Genomic DNA, 19,263 nt, shown 5'->3' on the forward strand with positions numbered 1-19,263 from the left:
TTACATTATTTAGTATTAGATGTGGAGAGGTGGTGATACCTGGGCTGGTTGGGGGGGAGGGGGCGGGGCGAGTGGCCCCCTTCATACAATTTCTTAAATGTTCTGGGGGGTTTTGGTTCCCAGGGTTGCAGGTGGACCGAGCAGCCTCCCACTAGGGAGGAACACGTGGGCCCTCCCACCTGCTCATAATTTATTATGGCCCAGAGGAGGTGGTATTCCCCAGGGCTGTGGGGAAGACCATTGCGCCCCTCCCCCACTATATAAAAGCATTTGTGTCCCGGAGAATGGTAGTCTCTGTGCTGCGGGGGAGAGGTGTGCGGCAACCCAATTTCACGTTTATTTCATTATTCACCCCGGGGAGATGAGGTGGTGGTCCCTGGGGTTGCTTTTTAGCCCACTAGAGCTAAGGGGTCAGGGTGTTCCTTACCTGGCCCATTTTGTATTTTTTAAAATTCTTTTTTTCTTCAGCAGATCAGCAGTGGTCGTGAATCCTCCGTGTCCCTAGATATACAACTTTGGATTCTCTTAAATTTCTTAATAACTACTGAATGGATTTACACCAAATAACAAAATGGGCTCTTTCTGGACCATTAGCTACCTTTCTGAAATTTGGTGTAATTCCGTCCAGTGAATTTTGCACCATCGTTTTTCAATTTTTCCTATGGGAATTAACATTGAAAATGCTCTAAATCTCCTCCCCCCCACCCCCCACCCCTACCTCCTGATCTCAGCCCGTACTTGACAGATCACCCCAAAACAGCAGCTCAAGTGACTGTTGATTCTTTTCAGAAAATGTTGTGAAGATTTGTCAAGCTACGCCAAATATACAGGCAAGCAAAATACAGCTTTTTCTATAGAAACTAGGTACTAACTATAACTGCCTAGTGTGTTACCCTGTGGGGGTTACCCTGTGTTCCTCAGAATCAAGGATATCAACCGTACATTAACATGTGGTTCTGTTGGAGCAATTGGTTCAACATTCAAAACCTATAGAGAGGCTGCCCCAGCAATCACTCATAGGCAAATTAATCATAGTAAGACTTTTAAAAATTAAAGCACACACAAAAAGATACACAGAACAGTTGTTCTTTTGACGGGGATATATTGTCATACAATAGTTCACTTCACTATAATCAGTATAACTATAATAGAGTGCTCTACTCACAGTGCAAAGGTACTTGTGTAATAAGTGTGCGCAATACAACGGAATATAACTGTTCAAAACTGTATCCGCCTGGCTATACAATTTTTGGATGTGTTACTTGTGGGTAGGTATCTAGATTGTCCATTGTACCCCAAATCAATTATGTAGTATAGGTGTCTGCATTTTCTGCCCGTATCTCAAGGCGGCATACTAAATCATCAATTTGGGTCTTTTTATTTTTGCATTAGTTTTAATTTTAAAAAGTGTTGCTATGTTATGCACATTTTATTTTACTATCAATATTTAAGTTCTACTGCCTATAGCATAACTTTTCATTACAAGCAATCTGGTCTATAACCTTTATTATGGGCAAATACTAATAAGGATTACCGTAGTACAAATCGCCTATCCCCATGCTTTCTCAGGTAGGTCACCAACACAAAAAAAACGTTGCCTACTACAGTAATCTGCAAGATTCCATGTAACTAAACACCTGCCTACATGCTTTATGATAGTGTAAAAATCCACCTTTAAAGGCCTGTTGCCTTTATGCCTTTCTTGCTTATTGTGAAAAGCATGTGTTACTTATTTGGCCACAACTTTTCATTATACATAGTTCACATGTTTGGAATCTGACATAACGTTTCTCTGGGCACAGATAAAGTTACTAGCCTTTGCCAGTGGATTCACCAATAGCGTACTGAACTGTGCAGTAGTGAGCAACCATCAGGCATTCTTTTATAAACTTAAATATGTATAAAATTACAGTTGGCAAAACAATATACAACCCCACTCAATAGGGTCTAACAGGAACCATCACATTGAAATAGTATTACCAGGATTTGTCAGACCAGGCGACCAAGACCAGATCCCTTGTCTGGTAATCAGTGACCTTACATGTAACCAAATGCCGTTCTATGGTCTGTAACATACTGTGATAACAATCTACTGTTGTAAGCTAATTGGCTTTGCCAAGTCCTTACATAGTCATAAATGTTGCAAATGTATACAAACTTACAGCTGGCAAAGCAAAATACCAACTCCCCGAACAGGGCTTAACAAGGATTTTCACAGTCCAAATCTTCTATACCCATTGTTTGTCAGAAGGGGTAACAAAACCAAAACTCTTGCCTACTGAGGTAATCGGTGAGATTCCATGTAATGAAAAAACAATGTGTAGGCTTTAATTCAGAGTAATAACAACCTGCCCATAAATGCCTGTTGAGTTTAACATATGCTTCTGACAATCATTATGCTAGACCTACTGCCTTTATTGTAACATTTCACAATACAAAATTAAGTTTATAGCCTTTATTATTGGCTTATCACATAACTATTTCAAGCCTACTGTACTGACCATACGTTTTCCACACGGCAACCATCTAGCATACAGTCATAAAAGTACAAATGGATACAACATTTCAGTTAGCAAAGTAAAATACTATCTCTTAAAAGATCCTAGACGCATTATTGTAGAGAACATCTATTCCCACAATTTGTTTGGGTGGATCACCAACACCAAAACCCTTGCCTACTATTGTAATTTTTAATGTAAAAGTCTTTATAATGAAATAAAAACCTGCATGGTTTAGCACTGTGTAATAACAATTCATTCTGTAAAGTCTATTATAATATACGAAGTCTGGCATTACTTTTCCCAATTAACTGATGAAGCCATTACACTTTACCTTTGGCTTTACACCTTACCAAATACTGGCCTATTTAGGTGGACATTAACTGGTGACTATTGTTCAACAGTAATACAATTACAAATATGTAGATAAAAACAGCCTTGGAAAACAATATGCAGCCCCTCTCACTGGTACCTACAAGAATCATCACAGAGAAAGCAGCCAGGACTTGACAGAGTGGGTGGCCAACGCTAAAACCCTTGCTTAATACTTTGTGTGAGATTACATGTAAAAAAGCTATCTGTTTACAGCCTGACACACAATGTGCTAATAACTAACTGTTAAAGGCTTACTTGCTTTATAAAATGCTTTTCACAGGTAATAAGCTGGACAAACTGTCTTTGTCACAATGTTTCATAATAATCAGATCAGACCTATGCCATTGGTCATAACATTTCCCAGAATAACAGCCAGGTCTATAGCTAGCTACCATTACAATCTTAGGCCTACAGTTTTTAGTGTAAGCTTTACCACAAGGCAGCCATTAGATACAGACGGCCAACTGACAAAGGGGCTCCGCTGTCCAGGCAGAGACCCTGCAGTTGCGGCGGTGGTCCCGCTCTCGATAAAGGACCTCTGCAATGGAAAACTGCTGTAAGATGGCCCTGCAGCGATTGCAGGGCCTCTGCTATGACTGAAGAGGCCCTTTGTGAATTACGCCCACAGCTGTAAAATTAGAAAGGTATACACAATTACAGTCAGCTAGGTAAAGTACTATTTCTCCTAAGAGGGCCTAACCAGGATTCTCACAATACAAACCAGTTATATGCAAGATTTGTCAAACAGGATAACCAGCTATGAGCTAGACAGGCACACAGGTGCTAGCCTCTTCGAAAAGGTTTTGAAAGCCTGCACACTAGGCACTTTGCAAGCCCAGGCCTGGTGTTGCACCAGTTTAAAATGAAGGGTCAAATCACAATTGAGGGCACATTTCGAGAGACCAGCCATACTGCAGTGTATATGGCACATGTGAGAGGGGGCACAAAGATGAATCATGGTAAAATGAGGATGGTGTGAGCACATCTAAGTGTTAGGGGCACACTATTAGAATTAAGGCCTTCCCCTATCAGTCACCGCAGTGAGGGACTCCTATTAATCTCACTGTACGTACTAATAGCATCCATTAATGGTTGCTGATCTTGTTTTCTTCCGTGCTACCACAAATTTAATATACGGTTAAATCCTGTGACCTTGGATAATGGTCCCAGCAAACTGCCTGATCTGGCTGAATCCACTTCTGAAAATGACCCTGTTAGAGTAATTGGTGTAGTTTCTGGCTTTGGTACTGGCTCTTCCCCCCACTCCATCCCTGCAATCCGTTCTGTGGCTTCTCCAGCGCACATGAGACTAATTTGGTGGAATGTGGCTGGTTTAGCCAGCAAACTGGGCACCCAAGATTGGATAACTTACATTGAGTCTGGGGATGTTTGCATGTTCCAAGAGACTTGGGCAAGGGAAGATTATAACCATCAAGGTTACGAGTCATTTTCCATCTCGGCTAGGTGGGAGGGTAAGGGCCGCCCCTCTGGTGGACTCACAACTTGGGTGGCTTCCCACTTAGGATGTCAGGCTTCACGCCTACCGGTGCCATCAGATGATATCCTAGTGGTTTTATTAGCCTGGCCGAACCTAGCGAAACTTGCCCTGATAAATATTTACTCCAGGCCAGTGGGAGCTTCGCGTGAATCCCCCACTATAGAGGAGCTTTCAGTATATTTAGCGGAAATGCCAAGAGATATCCCTTACATAGTGGGAGGGGATTTAAATTCCCATTTCGAGCCGTTGGTCGGTCTCGTAGAGGGATTTCCCATGGAAGAAGAGTTCAGGTGGTCAGTACCCCCTGTTGTAGCACCTTCTCCAAAGGCATGGACGCCTGTGGCTTTGCAGATTACTGCTCTCACCCTAAAGCATGGAATTAGAGCCTGCAATGGACGTATTAAGTCTGATGTACCAAGCAAAACCACGTACAACAGAGTGGGAAGAGAGTCCCGCTTGGACTATGCTCTTGTACAGATAGTGAACTGGTCTTCTATCCTGGACTTTAGGGTGGTGGAGAGACTGGATAGTGACCATAACGCCCTTGAACTCGATCTTAGCCATCCTGGGCCAAAGGCCTCCATAACAACCATGGGGGGGTCTAAACCTGAACTACTATTAGACAATAACAGGAGAAGAATCAGGTGGGATAAACTAGCTACGAGCCAAGTGAAACTTTCTAAGCTCTACGCAGGTTTAATCCCCATTTTGGAAAAAGTGGGAGAGCTAGCCAACGATGTGGGCAATATTGTCCATCATGAGAAATTATATCAGGCTCATGAGGACCTTATAAAGGGAGCGGCCTCTGAGCTTTTTACCAGGGTCCAGAATCAGAAGAGGATCCAACAACATAACTCCTTATGGTACAATGCAGTCTGCAGGAAGGCAAAGGGAGAACTCCTCAGATGCATCAAGGAGGGAACAGATAGAGAGAAGCTGCGAGAAAGTAGACGGGCTTATAAAAAACTGGTCATCCATGCTAAAACCGAATGGGAGGAGAACCAGTGGGAGGAGCTTACCTCTTCCCTCGCAACAAGAGACCACCAAATGTTTTGGAGAGTAGTAAACGGGGGGTCGGGGAATCTCCATTCGGCAATAGAACCAAATATTGCAGCAGGGGCGTGGCAGGCACACTTCCAGTCTCTCTACAGTTCCGAGCAGGGAGAAACTAAGATTGATTTCGGTACTGGACTGGTAGAGTATGGCGGGGACTTGATAACAGTGGGGGAGGTGAAGGTAGCACTAATGGGACTTAAAGCTGGAAAGGCGCCAGGATTGGACGGCCTGCCCGGGGACCTGTTCAAGCAGGAGCCCGGTGTTTGGGCCCCCTATCTGGCTGCAGTGTTTAATGGAGTTTTGTGTGGCATGGAAATTCCGAGTACTTGGCTGGGGGCAGAGGTGGTTCCTATATTTAAAAAGGGCTCGCCCCTGCTCCCTGCCAACTACAGACCAATCAGTTTAATTGACGTGTCACAGAAGCTGTTTGGCAGGATACTGCTGAATCGACTTCAGGACTGGGTGGAAGAAACGGGTGCCCTCAGTCCGTATCAGGCGGGATTTAGAAAGGGAGTTTCTACAGTGGATCAGGTTTTTCGTCTGAACGTTATCTATTGGAGGGCAGCAATATTGGAAGGGGGTAGTTTATACACTATATTTGTGGACCTGAGGGCTGCATTTGACCTTGTGCCCAGAGGGAAACTCTGGAGTGTTCTGGCTGAGATGGGGGTCCCCCCAGACATCCTGATAACTTTAAAGAGATTGCACCATAATAACTACGCCCGGGTCAGGTGCGGGAAACACGGGGAATTAACGGACAGATTCCCCGTTGACAGGGGGGTTAGACAGGGCTGTGTATTGGCACCGACCCTGTTCTGCCTCTTCGTCAACGGGGTAATCGCCCACCTCAATGGAACTGAATACACTGATGCCCCAAAATTGAATGGCAGCAGGGTGCCTGCAATCATGTTTGCAGATGACACCCTGCTGCTGTCCAAAACTCCCATGGGGATACAGAGGATCCTTGATTCTCTTGTGGCTTTTTGCACAGATAGGGGGTTGGAAATAAATGCTAATAAAACCAAGTTTATGGTTATGAACCCAACCCCAAGATCACGCCCGAACCCCTTACTGGGAGCTTTACGTTTAGAGAGAGTCCCCACCTTTGAATATCTAGGTGTAACGTTGAATGAAACCATGTCTTGGGGAACTCACCAGACTAGGGTTAATCTTAAATTAGTGCAGACCACTGGCGGCATTGCTCGGTTGATGAGAAGCTCCACATATCGACCGCTGGGGCCGCTTATCCAGATATACAAGGCACAGGCTAGAGGAGCTCTGATGTACGGGGCGGAACTGTGGGGTCACACAGTTTCCTGCAGTTTGTCTATAACTGAGAACAACTTTATTAGACAGATAGTAGCACTCCCGTCCAGTACTCCGCTCCTCCCCCTGAGGATGGATCTGGGTCTGAGACCAATAGCAGATGAATTAGGTCTCAGACCCATAGTCTTCTGGCGAAGGCTATGGAGCACCGAAGAACTCTCTTCTTATAGGGCGGAACTGAGGGAGTTTTTAACCCACCCTAAAGCTTTACAGATCCCGTGGATAAAATATATAAAAAAGTCCTGTATGGGATTGGGCCTCCCTGACCTGTGGTCGGATCCAGCTAACGCCTCACTAAGGATCCCACGAAGAGCTTTGGTCAGTGCTTACCACGAGCAGAAATTAGCTATGGCCCTAGACTGCAAGAATGAGGGGTCATTAACATCTGTATTCGCGCAAAGCAAGGACTCATACCGCCTGGAGAGGGTTCTGGATGCTATGTCTCCTGTGCTGGCCAGGAAGCTATTTCTCCAATGGAGATATGGCACATTGCCTCTGCGATCTTACACCTGCTCCTGGTCAACACTGCCATCTACCAAGCTATGTCCGACATGTGTGGGAGCAGAGGAAAGCGATCTGCATGTGGTCTTGTTTTGTCCAACTTACAAGGCCGCCAGGAAATATTGGCTCCTACCACTTATTAGAAACCTTGGTTTTAGGGAGTACCTCCCGGTGTACAGAATTTTAAAAACTGATGTTTCAGGTCCAATTGTGTTTGCACTAGCCAAATTCCTTACCAATGTCTGGCATATTCGTACCCGTATTTTAAAGTTGCAGGCTCCTATCTAACTTTAAGTTTTTATTTTAATTGTATGGTCTTTTATCTGATGTGTTTCCTGTTTACTTTTCCTTGATGGTTTTATATGTTCATACGTGTGTTTTTTGTGTACATCTTTTATGGCCAAATTGGCCGAAATAAAGATCAATTGATTGATTGAATATACGGTTAAAAAGCAACCTACCGGCACGTTGTACGTGTGGGTGGGTAAAGCCTTGCCAGTGTAATTTTGTCTTCTTGGAGGACTGGCCCATTTTGACAGTGTTACAATATCTAGGGAGCCACTCATGAGTGCGACATGAAAACTATGCTATAAAAAGCAGACAAAAAACAAAAAAAAAACACAAAAAAGCAAAAAGAGGATGGGGAAAGGACTAACATCTGAACTGTTTGGACTTTAAGGCATAAAGTGGAAAGACAAGACTTATGGTTACACAGGTGCTGCCTCTCTGCTAATTCCATGCTACTACACTAGTTGCTAATGTCACCTGCCTAACAACCTGGTAATAGCATGACACTGGCTCGAGAAAGATCTGACTGTCATACCAAGTGCTCATTGATGATAAGCTTGTTAGAAAGCCAATGCCATTCCTGGCGCCCATGGATACCTAAAGATAATCTACCTGTTCATGTGCACTCCTTCCTTAAAGGTCCCAAGGTCTCAAGACCTAAGGGCCAAAGTAGGTAACCACCACAATGTCAAATCTTCTGTAGGTCTTTGCAGTGACAAGCATATAGCCACAGAGTGGAGATTAACAAATTCACTGAGCCTTGAGCATCACAGCTTACATTTGCTAAGGACACTCTTTATACACAAAGATCATTATTGTGAGATTTATTTTAAAATAGTTGTTTCTTTTCTGTAACATAAGAAGAAAACAGGAACAACTAAAACACATGAGCACTGTGGAAAAATATAAAGTGGGACAGCTTATTCACAAATAAGAACAAGTGATACCTGCAATCCAGAGATCATTCTCTTTGCCTCCTCCATGCCTTTCTCTAGGTGGTCCTGCTGCTCCAACAATTGGTCTTCCCATGATGTCTCGAGGTACAGCGCAGGTGTCCCGGCTTGCCAATCTGGAAGGAAGACGGAGCTTGACTCTTCTGGAACACCAAAAGAAGAAATGTTTATGAAACCATCAAAGGTGATAAAGGACTCAATATCCACACTGCCCATGAGTCCTGGGACTGTCCAGGCCTACTGACAACTCTCAACATTACTGTATACCATTTAGAGGTGAGAAGTGTGGTGTGAGAGCACCACACCATGATGTGACTTACTGCTTCATTACAAAGCACGGCTAGCGAGCAAAGCAGGCCACTGTGCCTCAGGCCTGGGCCTGAGGGCATGGCCTACAGCCAAACCATGCTCTCAACTTACTAAGATTGGCCAAACACCCATGCGCATAAGGGTTGGCACATAAAGCTTGGCTTTGGCAAAGTCTTTTTTTTTTTTTTTTTATTCATATTTTTTTGGATTCACAGATCCTATTCTGGCACTGCAAAGCTAGAGGAAAAATCATGCTTAAGGACTACAAACCGTAGCCAATCTTATCTCACCCACGCCGCTCCTGTCTGTAAGCCACAGTTCTGAATTCTTGACTGCAGACCCCTTAATAGTGATATATGGGTTAGTGATGCATAACCTAGGCTTATGGTACTCTGACATGAAGCTTGCCCTGTTCACAGATGCGTCTCAAGATTTTTTAATCCCTGACAACTAAAATGGTGGGCTAGGTAAGCGGTACCGATCTTTCTACCATGGACCCTGGCCACCATTTTAGGTGTTGGGGATTTGCAAATTCTGAAAAGGGTTTGCTGAACCTGCAACACTTTTTGACTTTTTTTTAAACCAAGGTAGGCCCCCTTTGAGGGCCCCTGAGCATGGCCTGTCGGTCAGGGTGTGTTCATTCTGCCCCTTTATATGGGTTTTAAAATTTTTTGTTAGGACATCAGGACCACGCTCTTTGTCCTGAAATGGCACCCGTAATAGAATATTTTCCCTTGTGGAAGCCACTCCGTTCACTCGGATCCATGGTACCAACTCTGGAATAGCAGATACAAGCCATTAAGAGAGAAAAGACTCCCTCTTCCTATCAAATTCCTTTATTTTTTGATTTTCTGGACTTGGAAATCCCAAATAGCCAATATATACAAAAGCATTAACCCTTTAAAATCTGCTCAGTAACTTTTTAAACCACGTATATCTAATAAACCACTGAACAGATTTACACCTTACCAACAAAAGTACACTTTCTGAATAAAGTTTGACCTTTATGACAAGTTTGATGCAAACCTGTTCAGTGGTTTGGGCGGTAGGCAAGAGCAACATTTGCTGTTGGAGCTGAATGGAAAAAATAACTTTTTTCATCTCCAACTTCTTTCCCCTACACAAATCTGCATGAAAATAGACATGCAGGATCTTAGCTGACTACGGCAATTGATATCCATTCACAAGGTTGAAAGTTAAAGGCAACTTACAATATATAGCCTAGTGGCAGTTGCCACTAGGAAGTTATAGCTAGGGCCTAGTTTCCATAGGAAAAGCGTTTTTTGACTTCCCTGTATCTTTGGTGCCTACTTATTAATCTTTATGAAATTAAAAAAATGAATTGAGGCTCACTTCAGCTGCTGTCTGGAAAGATTCAGGGTTATCTGTCAAGAGAGGGCTGAGAAAGAAGGAGGTGTCCCAAAATGTGTATTCCCAATGTTAATTCTGATAGTTTTTTTTTAATACGACTAGAGCCCGAACCGCTGGATGGAATCACACCATATTTAGCAGAAAGGTATCCCTTGGTTCAGAAAGCACCCTTTTTGTTATATGGAGTAAATCTGTTCAGTAGATTTTGAGCAATTAAAAGAAAATCAAATTTGTATATGTAGGGAAGTGGATCCTCTGAGGATCCGACAGTCCTCCTGCTGAAATCTGATTTGCTGCCAACACTTCAACCAAGAAGTGTTGGCAGACATCTTGGGACTTGGCTTCAACTGAGTCCCTGAGAAACTGTTAAAAACAAAACAAAAGAGAGCAGGGTTGAAATACCCTGACCCATACCACTGGTGCCAGAGTCCCAGAGGGACACTGCCAAAGCTAAAAAGGCATTTTTAAAAAACATTCCACTGAAAATCAAGGCAAATCCATAACTCCGGTGAAAATTTTTAAAACAAAAAACAAGCACAGATTCCTGTGCTTGTTTTGAAATAAGCCCCCGGGTGGGGCTGGTCTTGGGGGAAGTGTTTAAAAGAAGCCAGTGGTGCCCGCCCCAAGAGGCTCTTGGAGCCCCGGGGACCACCACCTCCCCATGGCTAAACAACGTCAATTGGGTAGACACGCAGTCACCCGGGGACCACCATTTCCCCAGGGCCAAATACACTGAAAACAATGGGAGAGGGGCTGTGCAGCTCCTCTCCCGTGCCACATATGGCCCCAGGGACAACCACCTCCCCAGGGCCGGACCTAAAAAGTAAAGGAGGGTGGCCGCACTGCCCCCGTCCTGGAGCTATTAATGGATCCTGGGGAACCCCCAGGACCAGCTCCTGCTATGTACCGGGATGCACACCCCCGAGACATATATGTTTGCTTTTGCTTGGCAGGAGCTGAGAGCTGCATTTCCAGCAGCTCCCTGTGTGCAAGAGCAATGCTGGCTTCCGCAAGAGGTGGGGAGCCGGCTATGTCTGCAGGGGCCTTGAGGATCCCCGTGGTCCTGATCCTGCACATTGGGTGCCTACAATCACCCAGGAGACATCGCCAGAACCTGGGGGATGGGGTCCCCTGGTCCAAAATCGTATAGAAAGTGGGGCCCCTGGGCCCCCATCCCCAATACATTTCTGCTGTGCCCTGGGGTCCCATGGCCAAAATCGGCCCCTCCCCTTTTGAAAATAGAGATCAATAAAGGCTGGGCTCCTAGGGTATGGGGCCCTGGGGGGCAAAATCAGCCTGAGCAGGGAAGGGAAGAAAAACGAGCAGAAAAGGCAAAAGGGAGGGCAGAAAAAGGAGCAGAAAGGGCAAACAGAGGGGAGAAAAAAGAACAGAAAAAGGCAAAACTGAGGGCAGAAAAATTAGCAGAAAAGGCAAAAGAGAGGACAGAAAAAGGAGCAAGAAAGGCAAAACAGAGCAGAAGAGGGCAAAATGGAGAGCACTCAGACACTGACACCAACTCACAGACCCACTCAGAATCATGCACCCACTCACAGACCCACTGAGACACTCACGTACCCACTCCCGGACCAACTCAGAGGCTCATGCACCCATTCAAAGACCCACTCAGACACACACCCACTCAGAGACCCACTGAGACAATCACATTCCTACTTACAGACCTAGTCAGTCATAAATCCAGTCACAGGGCTACTTAGGCATGCATCCACTCACACATTATTAGACACATTTAGACTGTCATGCATCCACTCCCAGGCCCACTGAGGCTCATGCACCCATTCACATACCCACTCAGACACTGATGCACCCACTCACAGACACACTGAGACACTCATGCACCCGCTCACAAACCCATTCAGAGACTGAAGCACCCACTCAGAGACCCACTCACTCACACACCCAATTACAGACCTATTCGGACCCTCACACACCCATTCACAGAACCACTCACTCCCCACCCATTTACAGACACACTCAGACACATACACCCAATCACAGACCCACTCAATCACATTCCTACTTACAGACCTCGTCAGTCATAAATCCAGTCACAGATCTACTCAGTCATGCATCCACTCACACATCCACCCAGAGACCCATGCACCCACCGACAGACCCACTGAGGCACGCATGCATACACTCGCTGAACCACTCATTCAGGAACTTATGCGTGCAGGGTTGCATGGTTATAGGATATTGGCTGCAGGGCCTGGCTGCAGGACAGGCCTCGCGGCCAACTACAGTTAAAGGCTGTGTGTGGCCGGGGTGTGGTAGTTATAGTGGCTTGGCCGCAGGCCAAGCCCTATGGCCAATCCCCATAGCACAAGGCCGAAGGCCATGTGCAGCGGTGGTTGAATTAACATATAGTAATTAAAATTACTTTACGTAAAAAAAACACCATAGAAAGTCAATGAAAAAAAACAAAGGTCCAGGGACGTTATAGTAAGGAAACAGAATTTTTTAAAAAACATAGAAATTCACTTAAAAAGGTTATAGGGACATTACAGTTAAGATAGAATTTGTTTCTTACCTGTAACTCGCGTCCTCCAGTATTGGTATCTTTCATAGAGTCACATGCTTGAATCATTCCCCATCGTCGAAGTGGGAGTCCCACGGTATCATAGTAAGCAGTATATATCAGTATAATAGATTTGAAAGGGAATGCAGGGTACAGCCTAATAGACTATCTATGTCCTTTTTAAAAAAAGGACCAACGTTGAACAATGACCAATCAGGTGTCAGGCGACAGCATCCTTTACAACACGCCCATCAGAGGCATCTTCCCTCTGATTTTCCAAGCACTAGTGCTATACACCTTAACAGCCAAGAAGGAGAGCCTCCAAGGAAAGGACGGGGGTCACATGTGAAACTATGAAAGATACCAATACTGGAGAATGGGAGTTACAGGTAAGTAACACATTCTTTCTCCAGTATTGGGGTATCTTTTATAGATTCACATGCTTGAATCAGAATAGATAGCAGTTTAATATATCTTAATCAAATACATACGTATATGATAGCAGATGGCGGGTACAATATTTTACATTACATAGTAAAAGAGGCTCACCTTAATGGAAAAGATGCCAAAGTACTGCTTGACCAACAACTGTATCAGTAGTCTGTGCTGAATGAAGACAGTAGTGCTAGGTGAAAGTGTGCCTGCTCTTCCACGTTGCAGCACTGCATATATTTTCAATGGACACCCCAGCAAATAAGGCAGCTGTAGTAGAAACTGCTCTTGTAGAGTGAGCTCAAGTCGTTTGTGTTAAAGGTCTGCCTGCTTTAGAATGGCAGTACTCAATGGCTGAAGAAATCCATCATGCTACAGTGGATTTGGAGACTGGTCCACCTTTGTTATTGTTACCATACGCCATAAAAAGTTGGTCAGTAGTGCGAATATGCTTTGTTCGATGTAGGTAATATTTTAAATATCTCTTGACGTCAAGAGTATGTAGACTGCGTTCCGCTAGTGTTTGGGGATTGGGAAAGGAAGTCTTAAGCATGACTGATTGATTTAGATGAGAATCAGTAGGAACCTTTGGTCTGAACTTGGGATTAGTTTGTAAGACTGCAATGGATTCCTTAAATTGTAAGAAGGGTTTGTTAATAGTGAACAACTGCAGTTCGCCTAATCTTCTAGTAGAGGTGAGGGCAAGCAAGACAGCCACTTTCCAAGTAAGGAATTTAAACTCTGCTCTAAGAACCGGTTCAAATGGGAAATTCATGAACTGAGATAACATTGTGTTAAGTTGCCACGCAGGAGACAGTGACTTTATTGGAGAATATGCTCTAAAAAGTCCTTCAAGGAACTGAAGGATTAGTCCGTGTGACCGTAGTGAAGGAGATTCCAAAGTATGTCCGTATCTGGAAATAGCAGCTAAATGTACTTTGACAGAGGAATTTACTTTACCGGATTTGGCTAGAGCTTGTAAATAGAGTAAAACCTGTTCAGGAGGAGATGAAATAGGATGTATGTTGGACTTCTCACACCAAAGCCAAACTGTTTCTATTTGAGGTGGTAAATTTTGCTGGTGGAGTCAGCTCTAGGTTTCGTAAGAATTTTTCTACAGTCTTCTCAGATATATAGGTGTTGCAGTTCATGGTGCTCATTAGTTAGGCTGATAAATGCAGACAAGTCGGGTCTGAATGAAGGACTTGCTGATTGTTCATCATCAACAAGTCTACTTGAGGCTCGAGTTGAATGTGTTTGCCTATCGATAACATGAGGAGCTCTGTACACCAGTGTTGCTCTTTGCCGTTGTGGCGCAATGAGTATTAGCTGGCATGGTTCCTGTCTGACCTTTCTGAGAACTCTGATAATAAGAGGGATCAAGGGAAAAGCATAATCATACTTCATGGACTATTGCATCAAAAAGGCATTTTGCCCCCCAAGATCCCTTTTGAGGATACCTGCTGGAGTAAAATCGACATTTCTTGTTCACTTGGGGTGCAAATAGATCTCGGTTGGCCTTGCCTCATGTTTGAAATATGGCATCCAGGACTCACTGGTTTAGCTCCTAATCATGACAGGTTTGTGTTGTTTGGGTCAAAGTGACTGCTAGAGAGTTGTGAACTCCTGGGAGATGTTCTGTCCTTGTGGTCACTTGATGGGTTAATGCCCACTGCCAGATAGATTGAGCTTCTTGGAATAGAATCTGGGATTTCGTACCTCCCTGTTTGTTGAGAAAAAGCATGCTTGTTGTGCTTTCTGTTTTTATCAACACAGAGGAGCCTTGAATTCTCAGTAGAAACTCTTGAAAATCTATGGCAATGGCTCTGAGCTCAAGGAAATTGATGTGTAGCTTTGACTGATACAGGGTCCACTTGCCCTGAATCTGGAGGTCCTGCAGATGAGCTCACTACCCTTCTAGAAAAGGGTCTGTGGTAATGACATATTCTGAAACGGGAGGAAGGAAAGTGTGCCCCGCACAGGAATTGTTGGAGTTGTCCACCAGGGAAAAAACACTTGCATGAGAGATGTGATCTGCACAATATCGTCAAAATGTCCCTCCGACTGGAGCCATTTTGGGTCCGATTGTTCCTGGAAGGGTCACATTTTGAGATGAGCATGAGGTAATAGGAAAATGGCTGAGGACATCATGCTGAGTAGAGAATTTATCAGGCAAACTGAAGTGCACCTTCTTTTTTAAGGCCAGAGAGGAGAGTTTTTATTGTTTGTCTATGGACTAGAATGTCTTGTCAAGTAATCTGTCTATAGTGGCTCCCAGAAAAGTTATCCTTGTTGTAGGTGAGAGAAGAGACTTCTGGAAATTGACTGTGAGCCCCAGGTTTTGAAAGAGATGAAGACACCTAGAGGTATCCCTCAACGCCTGTTGGGATGATATAGGGCCTGATTACAACTTTGGAGGAGGTGTTAATCCGTCCCAAAAGTGACGGTACAGTGACGTATATACCACCAGCCCTATTACGAGTCCATTATATCCTATGGAACTCGTAATACGGCTGGTGGTATATCCGTCACTTTACTGTCACTTTTGGGACGGATTAACACCTCCTCCAAAGTTGTAATCAGGCCCCATAGTCTTTATCAGCCATTCATTGATGTGAGGAAAAGCTTGAATGCCTTGTTGTTGCAGGTAGGCCACCACTGGGGCAAGACATTTTGTAAATATCCGGGGAGTAAATCAGAGACCGAAGGGTAGGATTTTGAATTGGTAATGTGTATCGGCAACTGGGAATCTCGGGTACTTGCGATAATTGGGGTAAATGGGAATGTGAAAATAGGCATCTTTGAGAACAATGCTGGTAAGAAAATCTGCAAGGTTTAAGAAGCTAGAGAATTCCCTGGAGGGAAACCATACAGAAAGTTTTGTTTTTCAGGTACTTGTTCAGTTTCCTGATGTCTGGAATGGGACGCCACTCCCCTGACTTTTTCCTCACAAAGGAAAAATGGGAATAAAATCTGTGTCCCCCTTGAGTGTGTGGAACCGGTTCCATGGCTCTTTTCGACAACATAGTTAAAAACTCCTTACGAGGAGGTTGAAGGTGAGATGGGAGAAATTTTGTTGGTGGAGTCTCAGGTGGAATTTGAGTAAACTCCAAGGTATAGCCATATTCTATGAGATCTAGCACCCATTTGTCCGTAGTTATGTTGGCACAGTGATTTAAGTACAGGGAAATTCTGGCACCAAGAGGAAACTGAGTAGGGGTTGGAGCCGGTACATTGATGTCGTCACTGTTTTCTAGTGGTGTCTCTCTGGTTGACGAAGGCTGTCTTCCCCTTGACTGCTGTCGGGAAAAATATATACATTACGTTAAATGATAGTGGCAAATTCGTACGGCGAATTGTAATTCCACACAGGAGAACCTGGCCAGACGGAAGATAATTTTTTTCTTAAATAGGTGACTGAGGAGTAACAAAGTTATCCGTATCATTGCGTTAAATGATAGTGGCAAATTCGTACGGCGAATTGTAATTCCACGCAGGAGATCCTGAACAGAAGGAAGAGAATTTTGTTTTTGTTTTAAGGGAATCCCAGAGAGAAAATAAATAAATAAATTAATTAATTAAAACCCTCCTGGAGTGTAGCTTGGGAAGCATTTGATCAGCTGGCACCGGAACACAGGAAATTATTTTGAAATGTGCACAAACAAATAGTCTGTCATTGATCAATGGCTGTATTTGAATTATGTGTTGTTTAAGTGTAAATGTGCCACTATGTTTCATTGCAATGTTTTTGAATTCAATGTAAAGTAGTGCAGCACTGCATTAGACAAGAAAAATGTTTTATGTTGTGCCTCTAAATTGTCAACAGCTCCTGTTTTCTCTATCTCTCTGTCTATCCACCACTGCATAACATTTTTTTTTCCCCTGTTTAACATTTTTTTTTGCAGGATACAACCATTGTGTTTATTTTTTCCAGATTGTAAAATTGAGAGGGAAGGGCACAATGGGCAGCGGCAAGTCTAAAGGAAACGTAATGGTGGTAAGCCCTAGAATGCTGAAAAAGACTAAAAAGTTGTTTAAACAGATGACAGGCGAGAAATGTTTTGACCAGATAGCCCCATAGAGCAAGGTAAGAAGGACACAGACTGTTAACAAATGTAAACTAGTTTGCTTGCTAATGTGGACAGAGAGAGGAAAAGCAGAGTGCAGCTGTAACAAAGCCTGGGTATTAAACACAGGCTGCATGCACACAAAACTGTAACAGCAGACAAATATCTACATTTTAGGAGTGACATTTAGAACATAGTGATGATAAAACTAACTTTAATATTAAAAGAGCACTCAATTTAAGAGGAGTAAACCTCACAGTAGTGAAAGAAAGAAAAAAAAAAAAAAAGAATTTGTGCGTGACACCACCAGGACATGTAAACTTAAAAGTACATGCCCCACCTACCTAGCGCCTACCTTAGGGGAGACTTATATGTAGCAAAAAGGGATTTTTACGAATTGGCAAACAGTTTTAAATGCTAGGTCAAAGTAGCAGTAAACTGCGCCTACAGGCTGCAGTGAAAGGCCTGAGACAGGTTTTGAAAGGCTACATCTGTGGGTGGTACAACCAGTACTACCGCCCACTAGTAGCATTTAATTTACTGGCCTTGGGCACTTGGTAAACTTTAAAAAAAAAAAAGACCTTTCAAATATATTTGTGGTTGGATGGGAAATAATTACTTATTTCTAAAGGATAAAATAAACATTTATAGGATTCAGTAGGGGATCATGTTCGCAGCAATAAAGAGATCAACATAAAATGTAAATTATGAATAAACACTTATTACAGTGTGAAGCTACAGCTTGAAGACCTTAAAACATTATTCAGTAATGACCAAGGCTGAATATGGCCAACTACCACAATGTTTGCTCAACATACACACATGTAAATTATTCTTTAAATTAATTTTACTAAAATCGTTTTTGCATTTTTATGATGTTTATGATGTCTAATATCACTACTTTAAATATCAGCTATGTAACTAATTCCCATAAATCTTTGCACCCCTTTCTTCTCATGGTGTACTACAATGCAAGGCAACAGAAAAGCTAAGGCACATCATTAGAATTGCATTATTCTGTCCACATAATGAATTTGAATAGTCTTTTTCATATGTAGTCTGTTATAACATCTTATTAAGAAGCAGTTAATGTTTTGCATTTCTACGGCTTCAAGCACACTTTTAAGGTGCTGCTACTTTTCTGTGTTATTTGTCTCACATTATATACTCAGATTTCTGTATCTAAATAGGTAAATATCTTGGGTACAAAATAGGATAATTGTGAGCTCTAACAATGCCAATATTTCTGTATCTTAGAGACAAAATTAAAATGTGAGCTTTAGTTTCAATGTGGCCTCATGGCTGCACTGTTTCTCAAGTACCCCAGCTCCTGGCCTGCTTTTTGCACATGATTTCTATGCGCATACTGGCATTCTAAATTTTCTTGAGCCCTTTATTTGGAAGGTTACCTTTCCCTACTGATGTTAATTGGTGGTAGAGAGTGCATGGCATAGAAATACAAAAACAGCATAGTTTAAATCCTACCTTTCCATAGACTGAAAATGTGGATGTTAAGCAGTCATGCTTCTGGCCGTGCAGAGCTCTGATGGGACTCCCACATAGGACAAACACTAAAACACTAAACAACAGTTGTTAACTGTGCTGGGACAGGGGATGTGAATTTACGACAGCAGGTTTAAGTGTCAGATGCTAAGCTTCTGTAATTAGCCCTGACTTGCACTGCTGTTACCAAAAACAAAAAAATCAAGGGTAGCCTTGATTATTTCCTCAAAGTTATGCAAACAAGTAATGACAACTGTGGCAGTCCTATTTTACACCAGATTTTTAGGAGTACACTGATTAAACTGGTTTTATCTAAATGATTTGAAAGGGACACATGCACACGCGTAGCTTGGCAAACTGCTAAAGGGTCTACATTAGACTGTGAAAGCATGACTGCAGGTCATCACCATATTTTAAATATGAGATACATATGTATATATACATGTACATTTTTTATTGTACTAATGCAATTTGTACATTTAGTATATACCACTTGTAATAATATTAAAGAAAATGAAAAGGGTGAGCTAGTTTGGAGGACTGGCTACTT

At 43.1% G+C, this 19,263-nt stretch overlaps 1 protein-coding gene across 9 annotated transcripts in view; it reads right to left on the reverse strand.

The window, feature by feature from the left end:
• DIXDC1 (DIX domain containing 1) overlaps positions 1-19,263 on the reverse strand; it is a 523,962-nt gene that overhangs the window by 161,341 nt on the left and 343,358 nt on the right. For all 9 annotated transcript variants that reach the window (XM_069224996.1, XM_069224988.1, XM_069224993.1 and 6 more), the window contains one exon: positions 8,490-8,638. In XM_069224996.1, coding sequence (XP_069081097.1) covers positions 8,490-8,638 — 149 coding nt within the window. The remainder of the gene's footprint in view (positions 1-8,489; positions 8,639-19,263) is intronic.

The sequence above is a fragment of the Pleurodeles waltl genome, chromosome 3_1 (assembly GCF_031143425.1).
Source record: "Pleurodeles waltl isolate 20211129_DDA chromosome 3_1, aPleWal1.hap1.20221129, whole genome shotgun sequence".
Taxonomy (NCBI): Eukaryota; Metazoa; Chordata; class Amphibia; order Caudata; family Salamandridae; genus Pleurodeles; species Pleurodeles waltl.